The 12,322-nt window shown below is 37.7% G+C and overlaps 1 protein-coding gene across 1 annotated transcript in view; it reads left to right on the forward strand.

The window, feature by feature from the left end:
• The window catches only part of LOC130838361 (UPF0547 protein C16orf87 homolog), a 128,042-nt gene extending 126,788 nt beyond the window's left edge, over positions 1 to 1,254 (forward strand). The window contains exon 13 of the mRNA XM_057711320.1: positions 718 to 1,254. Within this exon, the coding sequence (XP_057567303.1) occupies positions 718 to 777 (60 nt within the window). The 3' untranslated portion in view covers positions 778 to 1,254. The remainder of the gene's footprint in view (positions 1 to 717) is intronic.
• The last annotated feature ends 11,068 nt before the right edge of the window (positions 1,255 to 12,322 follow it).

Consider the following 12,322-nt stretch of genomic DNA (forward strand, 5'->3'; position numbering starts at 1 on the left):
TGAAGTTTGAGCATATGTTCTCAATGACCATCGCAGTGAAGTGCTCAGAACTAACTGCCTGTAGCTTGAGGATGATTCCTCCATATTTTAGAAACAGGGCCTAGGAAAGCCCTATTAGGCTTTAAAAGCTTTATAATTTTGTTTACAACAGAAGTCTTTGCAACTGTGGATATAAAATGTATCTTAAAAACAATTGTCCTCCAGGGAAGTGACTTTCCAACATTTTGGCTTAGATCCTCAATGAAAAACAAAACCAAAATGCTTCACCCAGAGAGCTAGTATACAAGTCTATGTATACTCACACACACACGTGAAACAAACATACTGTGATATTGCTCCACAGAGTGTGATGCACTCTGATATTTTCTGTTCTATGATATTTAGTTTCATTAAAGAGAATTGCTAGTCATGCCCCACCAATTTGATTTCATGACCCGCTATTGGGTTGTGAGTTACAATTTGAAAAATACCATTCTAGGGTGCTCCATTTTTCACATGAAAAGGGTAGGATAACATATTTTCTCACTTCAAACTTGCTCCAAACATGCCCCTGAAAGTCATGTGACTGTTTTACTATAATTTTGCTAGAATCTTGTTTTCCCCTTGTTATCAATTTTAAACAAACACAAGTGGCTAAACTTAAGCAAGACCTTTTATTGTTTCTTCTTGTCTAAAAATATGCATTTTTCCCTTCTTTTTTTCTCTCCTTACCTTAAGAAACACTTCTACGTGGTGACTGCTGCCAACAGGTTAAGGAAATTTCCAACTTCTCCCTAATTCTCAACTCTGCTGCTTCCATGGGCCCAGAAATTACTGAGACTGGTGGTGAAGTCATGACTGAAGATTTTTAATAACCTGGCCTGCCACTATTTTGTAAACAAACAAACAAACAAAAGGTTATGGCTGTTGCCTTCCTTGTGGTTGAAAAGTGGCTATAAAGAAAGTGACCTGAGAACTTTTTCCTGCCTTATAAAATCACTACGTTGCAATGCTGTGATTACTTTTCAAGTGTACCTACTTTTGGTGATAAGCATAGGCATGCTTTAGTTAGGTGGGAAAGCTTCTACTTTGCATATGTCCAATTTAAAGCCTAAGCTTACTCTGGTTAAAGAACCCAGTGGACTATCACACAGGGCATGTTAGTCAGTGTTACCTCCTCCAGTGCAAAGAATTCCTGGCATTTTGGTTTGTTCAAGTGTGAGCTGACATTTTGTACTACATTTGTTGCTCTAGTGTGAAACAATGTGGATGTAGGGCAGAGATCCTCAAACTTGTTTTAACTTGTGCTCCCTTTGGAGAATCAAAACATGCTTCCTTTAATATCCTTTGAAATTTCAAATATACTGTCATGGCTAAATCAGAGCAATGATAGTTTTGAATATGCTTTTAAAATCCATACATACCTCTCCCTTCTCCTAATTCTGCCCTGTTCTGACATTGGCAGTCTCCCTCCTGATCTCTCTTCCTCAGTTATGAATCTATGGTCTAGTAAGTCTGGGAACTGATACATAATATGTGAAAGATGAGAATGTAATGACATTCGGCTTTCTGAGAGAAACACAGAAATGATGCACCATGAGAAAACAAATGAAAACTGCTCTCCTACTGCTTTATCATCACTTAACTAACTTCATGAAATGATTAACAAGGAGTACTTTATTATTCAAAAGTAAACAATCCTTTTAATTTCCTCACTTCCTAACCTGATTTCTGTGCTATTCCCATGATCTTCTTGGGCTAGCAGTTTTTAGTCACTTTTAGTTTTTAATTAGCGATGTAACAGTTTCACAGCCTTTCAGGATTTTTGTCCCATAATAAAAACTTGTGGGTTTTTTTGGGGGGGGTTTTGTTGTTGTTTTGTTTTGTTTGTTTGTTTGTTTGTTTTTTGGTAGAGGACATGGGTGTGGGGAGAAAGGCAGACGATGGAGAGGTTAATCCTCCTGCTGCATTTCTTTCTGTTGGGAAGCTAAGCTTTTCAGTATCATCACATGTAGGCCTGCTCTAAGCTGGCCGGCTAGTAGATGAATATCAGACGAGATGGCTGCTGGAAACCTCCCTTTCACGAGCCAGTAACAGTGATTTGGTGAAATGCTTTATTTTTAAGGTGTTTCGAAGGCAGCCTCCAGAAGGAGCTAGAGAGGACATCTATAGTTCTATCTATAGTGTGGTGACTCTTCCCTTCCATGGGACTTCACATTCTTGCGGAATGCTATGAATCTTCTTCTCAGAAAAATGTACAGTTAGTTATCCTGATCTAGAGCACCACTGCCTAACCGAAATATAATAGGAGCCATATACATAATTTTAAAATCTCTGATAGCGTCTCTAAAAAATAACTGGTAAAATTAATGTTAATAATTTAACATAATATATCAAAACCTATTTCAACATGTAATCAATATAAAAATTATTGATTTTCTTTTTTTCATACTAAGTCTCCAAAATCTGGTGTGTATTTTACACTTAAAATACATGTCTGTTCAGATTCTAGGTTTTTATCAGACACACAATTTGTATTTAGATTTCATAAAATTTACTGTGGAAAAATATACTCACATACTCAAGTTGTTCGAAGCATCTTAAATGTTTTCTAGTATTTTTACATTTAATTAAAATGAAATAAAATTCAAAATTCAGTTCTACACTTGCACATTTTAAGTGCTTAATAGCCATATATGGTTAGTAGCTTCTATATAAGACAGAGCAAATCCAGAGAAAATCCAATAGCTATCAAATTTTAATTTTTCCCCCTATATGCTGTTATTCTCTACCTAGACAAACAACTTTTCTCCAAAGTTCCTTTGAGGGATTTATTTAGGCTGGGCCCACATAAGTGAGAAGTATTGCAAATTAGTCTCCCTTATTTGAAATTCAAGGGAGTTTTTATGAAGCTTTAATTTTCTGGATATTTTTAGTTCTCTGCTGGTGTGTATTTAACTCAAAATTTTTTTAGATTGCAACTTTGCTAGTATTAACTATTTCTAATGGGATTTTTTTAATTTGAATGAACAGTCATTGAAAACTGCTGGGAAATCAACTATACTCCAATAAAAAATAAAAATTTAAAAAAAAAAGAAAGAAAACTGCTGGGCAGAGGAACTCTGAAAGGTAGTCAGGACCACTTTTTTCACCTATCAGATTTGGTGAAGGTGTGGGGAAGATGGAAGTTTTCACTTTTGATGCCTGTGTACCAAAGTAAAAGTCATGCCCATACTTGCACCCAGCAATTCCATTTCTAGAAATTGATCCCTCAGCAATACTTGAACAAGTGGGCAGAGATGTATGCAAAATGACGTTTACTGTAGTAAAATGGCCCATATAGGTTGAAAACAACCTATATGTGCCTATCAGTATGGGTTTAAATTTTTCCACATACATACAGGAGGTTACCTAATAGCTGTTAAAGATAGATTTTGATGTACTGCTTTTTATTATGAAAAAAATTATGCAACATATATATGGTATTATCCCATTCATGGACAGACATGCTTATACGTGCATTAAAACTTTTTAGGTTATGCAAGAAACTTAACAGTGGGGTGTGGAAAGTGGGTGATGGGGAGAGAGGGGTTTCCACTTTTCACTTTATTACTTTCTGAATCATTTGAACTTTTTTAACAATAAGCATGTATCGCTTTTATAATTAAAAATTAACAACCCATTGTCAAGTGTGGACCTTGTCTTGACCCTGATTCAAGCAAATAAACAATAAAAAGATATTTCAGAGACATCCAGGGAAATTTAATTCTAAAGTGCATATTTGATGATAGAATTTCTATTAATATCATGAGGTATGATAATGGTAATGTGGTTATAATGTGGGTTAAGTGACTTCAGGAAAAAGGCAGACATAGTTAACCAAGTGTGGCAAAATCTTAGCTGTTGGGTTTGCGTAGTCAGTATGGGGTATCATTATACTGTCCTCTGGTAAACAGGTATATATTTGTTATATACATTTGAAAACTTTCATGATAAAACATTTTTTAATCAGTTATATAAGCCAAGAGGAGCTGTTAAAGAAATGAGCTTCCAAAAAAGTCTTTACAATAGTACTGAAATATATGGACCCACTAAGTAGTATGCTTCCATCGCTGGGGTATGAATGTGTTGGAAAATTGTAAAGGATTCCCGTCCTAGGAGGGCATTTGGACAAGACTGCTTTAAGGCAATTCTTCTATCCCACAACTAGTTTAAGAAATAACCAAGTACCTACTACATTCCAAATAATCAAAATAGTTACCATCACCTGCTTTTAAAGGCACAGAAGGAAAGGTCACAAACAATACTTATATTTACTCTTATGAAATCAACAGAGATAAGGCAACCTTAGGAATGGGAGAAAATATTTGCAATCAATTTTTTTAATAGAGGGTTAATATTTACACTATATGAAGAACAACTCAACAATAAAAAAAACCACATTAAAAAAATGGGCAAAGGACTTGAACAGACATTTTCCCAAATGGCCAACAAGTACCTGAAAAAGTGCTCACTAATCATTAGGGGAATGTAAAACCACAATGAGATACCACCACACACACATTTAGGATGGCTACTAACAAAAGAAACAGAAAATAAGTGTTGGCCATGATGTGGAGAAATTGGAACCCTTGTGCAATGTTGGTGGGAATGTAATATGATGCAGCTGCTATGGAAAACAGTATGGTAGTTCCTCAAAATTTAAAAATAGAATTATCATGACCCAGCAATGTCACTTTTGGGTAAATGCCCAAAAGAATAGAAAGCTGGGTCTCCAAGAGACTCATATACATGTCTACAGCAGCACTATTCACAAGAGCCAAGAGGTGAAAAGCAACCTAAATGTTCATTGACAGATGAATGGATAAACAAAGTGTGGTATATCCACACGATGGAAAATTATTCAGCCTTAAAAAGGAAAGAAATTTTGACACATGCCATAATATGGATGAACCTCAAGGACATTATGAAAAGTGAAAAAAACAAGTCACAAAAAAGTACTGTATGATTCCACTTAGATGAAGTATCTAGCTAGAATAGTCAAATTCAGAGACAGAGGCAGAATGGTGGTTGCCAGAGACTGGGGGATGGAGGAACGGGAGTTGTTTAATGGATTTCATGGGTAAAGTCAGCATCGCAAGATGAAGAATTCTGGAGATCACATAACAATGTGAATGTACTTAACACTACTGAACTGGACTCTTAAAAATTATTTAGTAAATTTTATACATATTTTACCACAATTTTTTTAAAAAAGTGAATGTGCTTTAATTTTACCTGGTGATGAATAGATTGCTTTTGACTCAAAGCTAGAATCTAAATCTTGGCATCAAAATCAAATTATATACCTTCTTAAAATAAATGAGGAAAAGACTCATCCATTTTAGATCAAAGTAATAGAAACACTATTTAGTGAATGCCAAGTGTCGCACACTTTACAAATATTACCTTTAATTCTCATGAGGGAGATAATATTTACATTTTATAAACAGGAAAACTGAAACTCATTAAGGTTGTAAAATTTTCTTAGGGTATAAGTGCAGAGTCAGAATTTAAATGCAAATATGGAAAGTCTGGAGGGGGGTGGAGTCAAGATGGCCATATGGGAGGACGTGGAGTTCAAGTCTCACCACAATGGGAGGAACCCTCAAGCCACTGGGTAGGACGTGGGGGAGGGGAGGGATGGGGGAGAAGTGGAGACTGGACAGACCCACACTTCTGAGGGGTGGCTGGGAGAGGGGAGGGGTTCCCATGCCTGGAGGGACCCTCGGGGGCTTGGAGGATCAGGGGGGAGCATGCCTATCGTTTCCCCTGCCCAATCAGGCCCAGGAAGACTGCTAGGCTCCCAGGCTGGGTCCCCCACCTTCCGAGGCCTCCTTTGGGTTGCGTGGGTCCTAGGGGCATAGGAGGGAGGGAGGAGGGGGGGAAGAGAAGGAGAGGGGGATGGGTGGGGGAACCTTCCAGGATCAGAGGACCAGGGGAGGCATGGAGGGCGTTTTCCCCTGCCCACTTGGGCCTGGGAAACCTGCTGGGCTCCCAGGCCTGATCCTTCATTCTCTGAGCCCCACTCCAGGCTGCTTTGGTCCTAGGGCCATAGGAGGGAGGCAGGGGGAAAAGAGGGAGAGGATGACAGGCAGGGACCCTCCAGGACTGGAGGATCAGGGGAGGCATGGAGAGCATTTCCCACACCCACTCGGCCCCAGGAAGCCTGGGGCCCCTGGGTCTAGTCCCCTGCCTTCTGGGGCCCCTTCCAGCTGTGTGGATCCTAGGGGCATGGTAGGGGGGAAAGGAAGAGAAGCCAATGGGGAGGGACCCATCAGAATTGGAGGATGGGGGAAACGTGCCTATCATTTCCCCTGCCCACTTGGGAGGGGAGGCTGCTGGGGTCCTGGACCTGGTCCTCTGCCCCCAAGACCAGAGGCACTCCTGGGTCCCTCCTGCATTGTTGAGCCTAAGCCCCACCCCCATCCCCCAGGGCCTTTTCCAGCCCTGTGGGTCATAAGCATAGGCCCCAGCCACTGCCTAAACCCCACCCCTGCCTAGCCCCACCCCCCACAGCTAGGCCTTTTCTGGCTTTTTTTTTTTCCATTGTGGTTTTGTTTTACCTTCTGGTTGTTGTTTCATCTGTGTTTTAATTTTCTTAAACATATCTGTTAGTTTTCTAATCTTATTGTATTTTTTACCCTTTGTTATTTTTCTGCTCCTTTTTTTCTTTCTTTTTTTTTGCTGCCCTGTGTGGATTGTGGGATCTTGGTGCATAAGCTGGGGGTTGGGCCTGAGCTCCTGCAGTGGGAACTCAAGTCTGAACCACTGGACTAATAGAGAACCTCAGAACCCAAGGAATATTCATCAGAGTGAGGTCTCCGGGAGGTCCTCACCTCAACACTAAGACCCAGCTCTACCCAACAGTCTACAAACTCCAGTGCTTGAAGCCTTAGGCCAAACAACCAGTAAGACAGGAACACAATCCCACCCATCAAAAACAAACAAACAAACAAACAACAAAAAAAATGTCACAGATGAAGGAATAAGGTAAAAACCTATAAGACCAAATAAATGAAGAGAAAATAGGCAACCTACCTGAAAAAGAATTCAGAGTAATGATAGTAAAGATGATCCAGAATCTCGGAAATAGAATGGAGGCACAGATTCAGAAAATACAAGAAATATTTAACAAAGATCTAGAACTAAAGAACAAGCAGAGATGAACAACACAATAACTGAAATGAAAATACACTAGAAGGAATCAATAACAGAATAACTAAGGCAGAAGAATGAATAAGTGAGATGGAAGACAGATTGGTGGAAACAACTGCCGAGGAGCAGAATAATAAAAAAAAAAAAGAATGAAAAGAATTGAAGACAATCTCAGAGACCACTGGGACAACACTAAATGCACCAACATTCGAATTATAGGGGTCCCAGAAGAAGAAGAGAAAAAGAAAGGGTTTGAGAAAATATTCGAGGAGATTATAGTTGAAAACTTCCCTAACGTGGGAAAGGAAATAGCCATCCAAGTCCAGGAAGCAGAGAGAGTCCCATACAGGATAAACCCTAGGAGAAACACACTAAGACACACATTAATCAAACTAACAGAAATTAAATTCAAAGAAAAAATATTAAAAGCAGCAAAGGAAAAGCAAAAAATAACATACTAAGGAATCCCCATAAGGTTATCAGCTGATTTCTGAGTAGAAACTCTGCAGGCCAGAAGGGAGTGGCAGGATATACTTAAAGTGATGAAAGAGAAAAACCTACAACCAAGATTACTCCACCCAGCAAGGAGCTCATTCAGATTCAATGGAGAAATCAAAAACTTTATAGACAAACAAAAGCTAAGAGAATTCAGCACCACCAGATCAGTCTTACAACAAATGCTAAAGGAAAATTCTCTAGGCGGGAAACACAAGAGAAGAAAACGACCCACAAAAACAAACCCCAAACAATTAAGAAAATGGTAATAGAAAACATACATATCAATAATAACCTTGAATGTAAGTGGATTAAATGCTCCAACCGAAAGAAATAGGCTGGCTGAATATATACAAAAACAAGACCCACATATATGCTGTCTACAAGAGACTGACTTCAGACCTAGGGACACAAACAGACTGAAAGTGAAGGGGTGGAAAAAGATATTCCATGCAAATGGAAATCAAAAGAAAGCTGGAGTAGCAATACTCATGTCAGATAAAATAGACTTTAAAATAGACTGTTACAAGAGATAAGGAAGGACACTACATAATGCTCAAGGGATCAATCCAAGAAGAAGATACAGCAATTATAAATATTTATGCACCCAACATAGGAGCACCTCAATACATAAGGCAAATGCTAACAGCCATAAAAGAAGAAATTGACAGTAACACAATAATGGTAGGGGACTTTAACACACCATTTACATCAACGGACAGATCATACAAACAGAAAATAAATAAGGAAACACAAGCTTTAAATGACACAATAGACCTCATAGATTTCATTGATATTTATAGGACATTCAACCCAAAAATGGCAGAATACACTTTCTTCTCAAGTGCACAGGGAACATTCTCCAGGATAGATCACATCTTGGGTCACAAATCAAGCCTTCAAAAATTTAAGAAAATTGAAATTGTATCAAGCATCTTCTCTGACCACAACACTATGAGATTAGAAATCAATTACTGGAAAAAAACTGTAAAATATGCAAATACATTGAGGCTAAACAGTGTGCTACTAAATAACCAAGAGATCACCGAAGAAATCAAAGGATAAATTTAAAAAATACATAGAAACAAATGACAATGAAAACACAATAACCCAAAACCTATGGGACGCAGCAAAAGCAGTTCTAAAAGGGAAGTTGATAGCAATTCAATCTCACCTCAAGAAACAAGAAAAATCTCAAACAATCTAACCTTACACCTAAAGCAATTAGAGAAAGAAGAACAAAGAAAACCCAAAGTCAGTAGAAGGAAAGAAATTATAAAGATGAGAGCAGAAATAAAAGAAATACAAATGAAGAAAACAATAGCAAAGATCAATAAAACTAAAAGTTGGTTTTTTGAGAAGATAAACAAAATTGATAAACCTTTAGCCAGACTCATCAAGAAAAAAAGGGGGAGGATTCAAATCAATAGAAATAGAAATGAAAAAGGAGAAATCACAACTGACACCACAGAAATACAAAGGATTATAAGAGATTACCACAAACAAATATATGCCAATAAAATGGACAACCTTGAAGAAATGGACAAATTTTTGGAAAGGTACCATTTTCCGAAACTGAACCAGGAAGAATTAGAAAATATAAACAGACCTATCATAAGTAGTGAAATTTAAACTGTAATTAAAAATCTTCCAACAAACAAAAGTCCAGGACCAGATGGCTTCACAGGCAAATTCTATCAAACATTTAGAGAAGAGCTAACACCTATCCTTCTCAAACTCTTCCAAAAAATCACAAAGGGAGGAACACTCCCAAATTCATCCTATGAGGCCATCAACACCCTGAGACCAAAACCAGACAAAGATATCACAAAAAAAGAAAATTACAGACCAATATCACTGATGAACATAGATGCAAAAATCCTCAACCAAATATTAACAAACAGAATCCAACAATACATTAAAAGGATCATACACCATGATCAAGTGGGATTTATCCCAGGAATGCAAGGATTCTTTGGTATATGCAAATCAATCAATGTTATACACCATATTAACAAATTAAGGAATAAAACCCATTTGATCATCTCAATAGATGCAGAAAAAGCTTTTGACAAAATTCAACACCCATTTATGAAAAAAACTGTCCAGAAAATGGGCACAGAGGGAACCTACCTCAACATAATAAAGGCCATATATGACAAACCCACAGCAATATTGCTCTCAATAGTGAAAAACTGAAAGCATTTCCACTAAGATCAGGAACAAGACAAGGTTGTCCAGTCTCGCCACTCTTATTCAATATAGTTTTGGAAGTCCTAGCCATGGCAATCAGAGAAGAAAAAGAAATAAAAGGAATACAAATTGAAAAAGAAGTAAAACTGTCACTATTTGCAGATGACATGATACTATACACAGAAAATCCTAAAGATGCCACCAGAAAATGACTAGAACTAATAAATGAATTTGGTAAAGTTGCAGGATACAAAATTAATGCACAGAAATCTCTTGCATTCCTATACATTAACATCAAAAAATCAGAAAGAGAAATTAAGGAAACAACCCCATTTACCATGCAACAAAAAGAATAAAGTACCTATGAATAAACCTACCTAAGGAGGCAAAAGACTTGTACTCAGAAAACTATAAAACACTGATAGAAGAAATCAAAGATGACAAACAGATGGAGAAATATACCATGCTCTTGGATTGGAAGAATCAATATTATGAAAAATGACTGTACTACCCAAAGCAATCTACATAGTCAATGCAATCCCTATCAAATTACCAATGGCATTCTTCAGAGAATTAGAACAAAAAATTTTACAATTTGTATGGAAACGCAAAAGACCCCAAATAGCCAAAGCAATCTTGAGAAAGAAAAACGAAGCTGGAGAAATCAAGCTCCCCAACTTCAAACTATGCTACAAAGCTACAGTAATCAAGACAGTATGGTATTGGCACAAAAACAGAAATATAGATGGTTCAGGATAGAAAGCCCAGAGATAAACCCAAGCATGTATGGTCACCTAACTTATGACAAAGAAAGCAAGAACATACAATGGAGAAAAGACAGTCTTTTCAATAAGTGGTGCTGGGAAAATTGGGCAGCTACATGTAAAAGAATGAAATTGGAACACTTCCTAACACCATACCCAAAAATAAACTCAAAATGGATTAAAGATCTAAATGTAAGGCCAGACACTATAAAACTCTTAGAGGAAAACATAGGCAGAACACTCTACGACATAAACGACAGCAAGATCCTTTTTGACCCACCTCCCAGAGTAATGGAAATAAAAACAAAAATAAACAAATGGGACCTAATGAAACTTAAAAGCTTTTGCACAGCAAAGGAAATCATAAAGAAGACAAAAAGCCCTCAGAATGGGAGAAAATACTTGCAAACAAAGCAACTGACAAAGGATTAATCTCCAAAATATACAAGGAGCTCATGGAGTTCAATATCAAAAAAACAAACAACCCCATCCAAAAAATGGGCAGAAGACCTTAAGAGACATTTCTCCAAAGATCTACAGATGGCCAACAAACACATAAAAAGATGCTCAACATCACTAATCATTAGAGAAACGCAAATCAAAACCACAATGATGGATCACCTCACAACAGTCAGAGTAGCCATCATCAAATAATCTAGAAACAATAAATGCTGGAAAGGGTGTAGAGAAAAGGGAACCCTCCTGCACTATTGGTGGGAATGCAAATTGATATAGCCACTATGCAGAACAGTATGGAGGTTCCTTAAAAAACTAAAAACAGAGTTACCATATGATCCAGCAATCCCGCTACTGGGCATATACCCTGAGAAAACCATAATTCAAAAAGAAACATGTACCACAATGTTCACTGAAGCACTATTTACAATAGCCAGGACATGGAAGCAACCTAAATGCTCATCAACAGATGAATGGATAAAGAAGATGTGGCACATATATACAATGTAATATTACTCAGCCATAAAAATGAGATTGAGTTATTTGTAATGAGGTGGATGGACCTAGAGACTGTCATACAGACTGAAGTTAGAAAGAAAAAAACAAATACTGTATGCATATATATGGAATCCAGAAAAATGGTACTGATGAACCTAGTGGCAGGATGGGAATAGAGACACAGATGTAGAGAACAGACTTGAGGACACAGGGGAAAGGGGAGGCTGGGACGAAGTGAGAGAGTAGTATTGACATATATACACTACCAAATGTAAAATAGATAGCTAGTGGGAAGCTGTTACACAGCACAAGAGATCAGCTTGGTGCTTTGTGACAAGCTAGAAGGGTGGGATAGGGATGGTGAGAGGAAGGCTCAAGAGGGAGAGGATATGGGGATACATGTGTACATATAGCTGATTCACTTTGTTGTACAGCGGAAACTAATACAACATTGTAAAGCAATTATACTCCAATAAAGATGAAAAAAAATAATAAATGCAAGTGCATGTGGTTCCAAAGCTCACATTCATTCCCCTCTACCATATGGCTGTGGGACATCATGCCTGTGTCTGGGTCACTTGATTATAGCATTTCTCTAACCTTAGCTTGCTAAGTGTCTAGAACTAAAAGGGACAGGGAAATAAAGAGAAATCACTCCTTCAGTCACTCCTGTTCTATGCAGCAGGTATTATACATTATTTACAGCAGATAGAAGGCAACCACTATCATTATTGATACCG

Source organism: Hippopotamus amphibius, chromosome 16, assembly GCF_030028045.1.
Source record: "Hippopotamus amphibius kiboko isolate mHipAmp2 chromosome 16, mHipAmp2.hap2, whole genome shotgun sequence".
NCBI lineage: Eukaryota > Metazoa > Chordata > Mammalia > Artiodactyla > Hippopotamidae > Hippopotamus > Hippopotamus amphibius.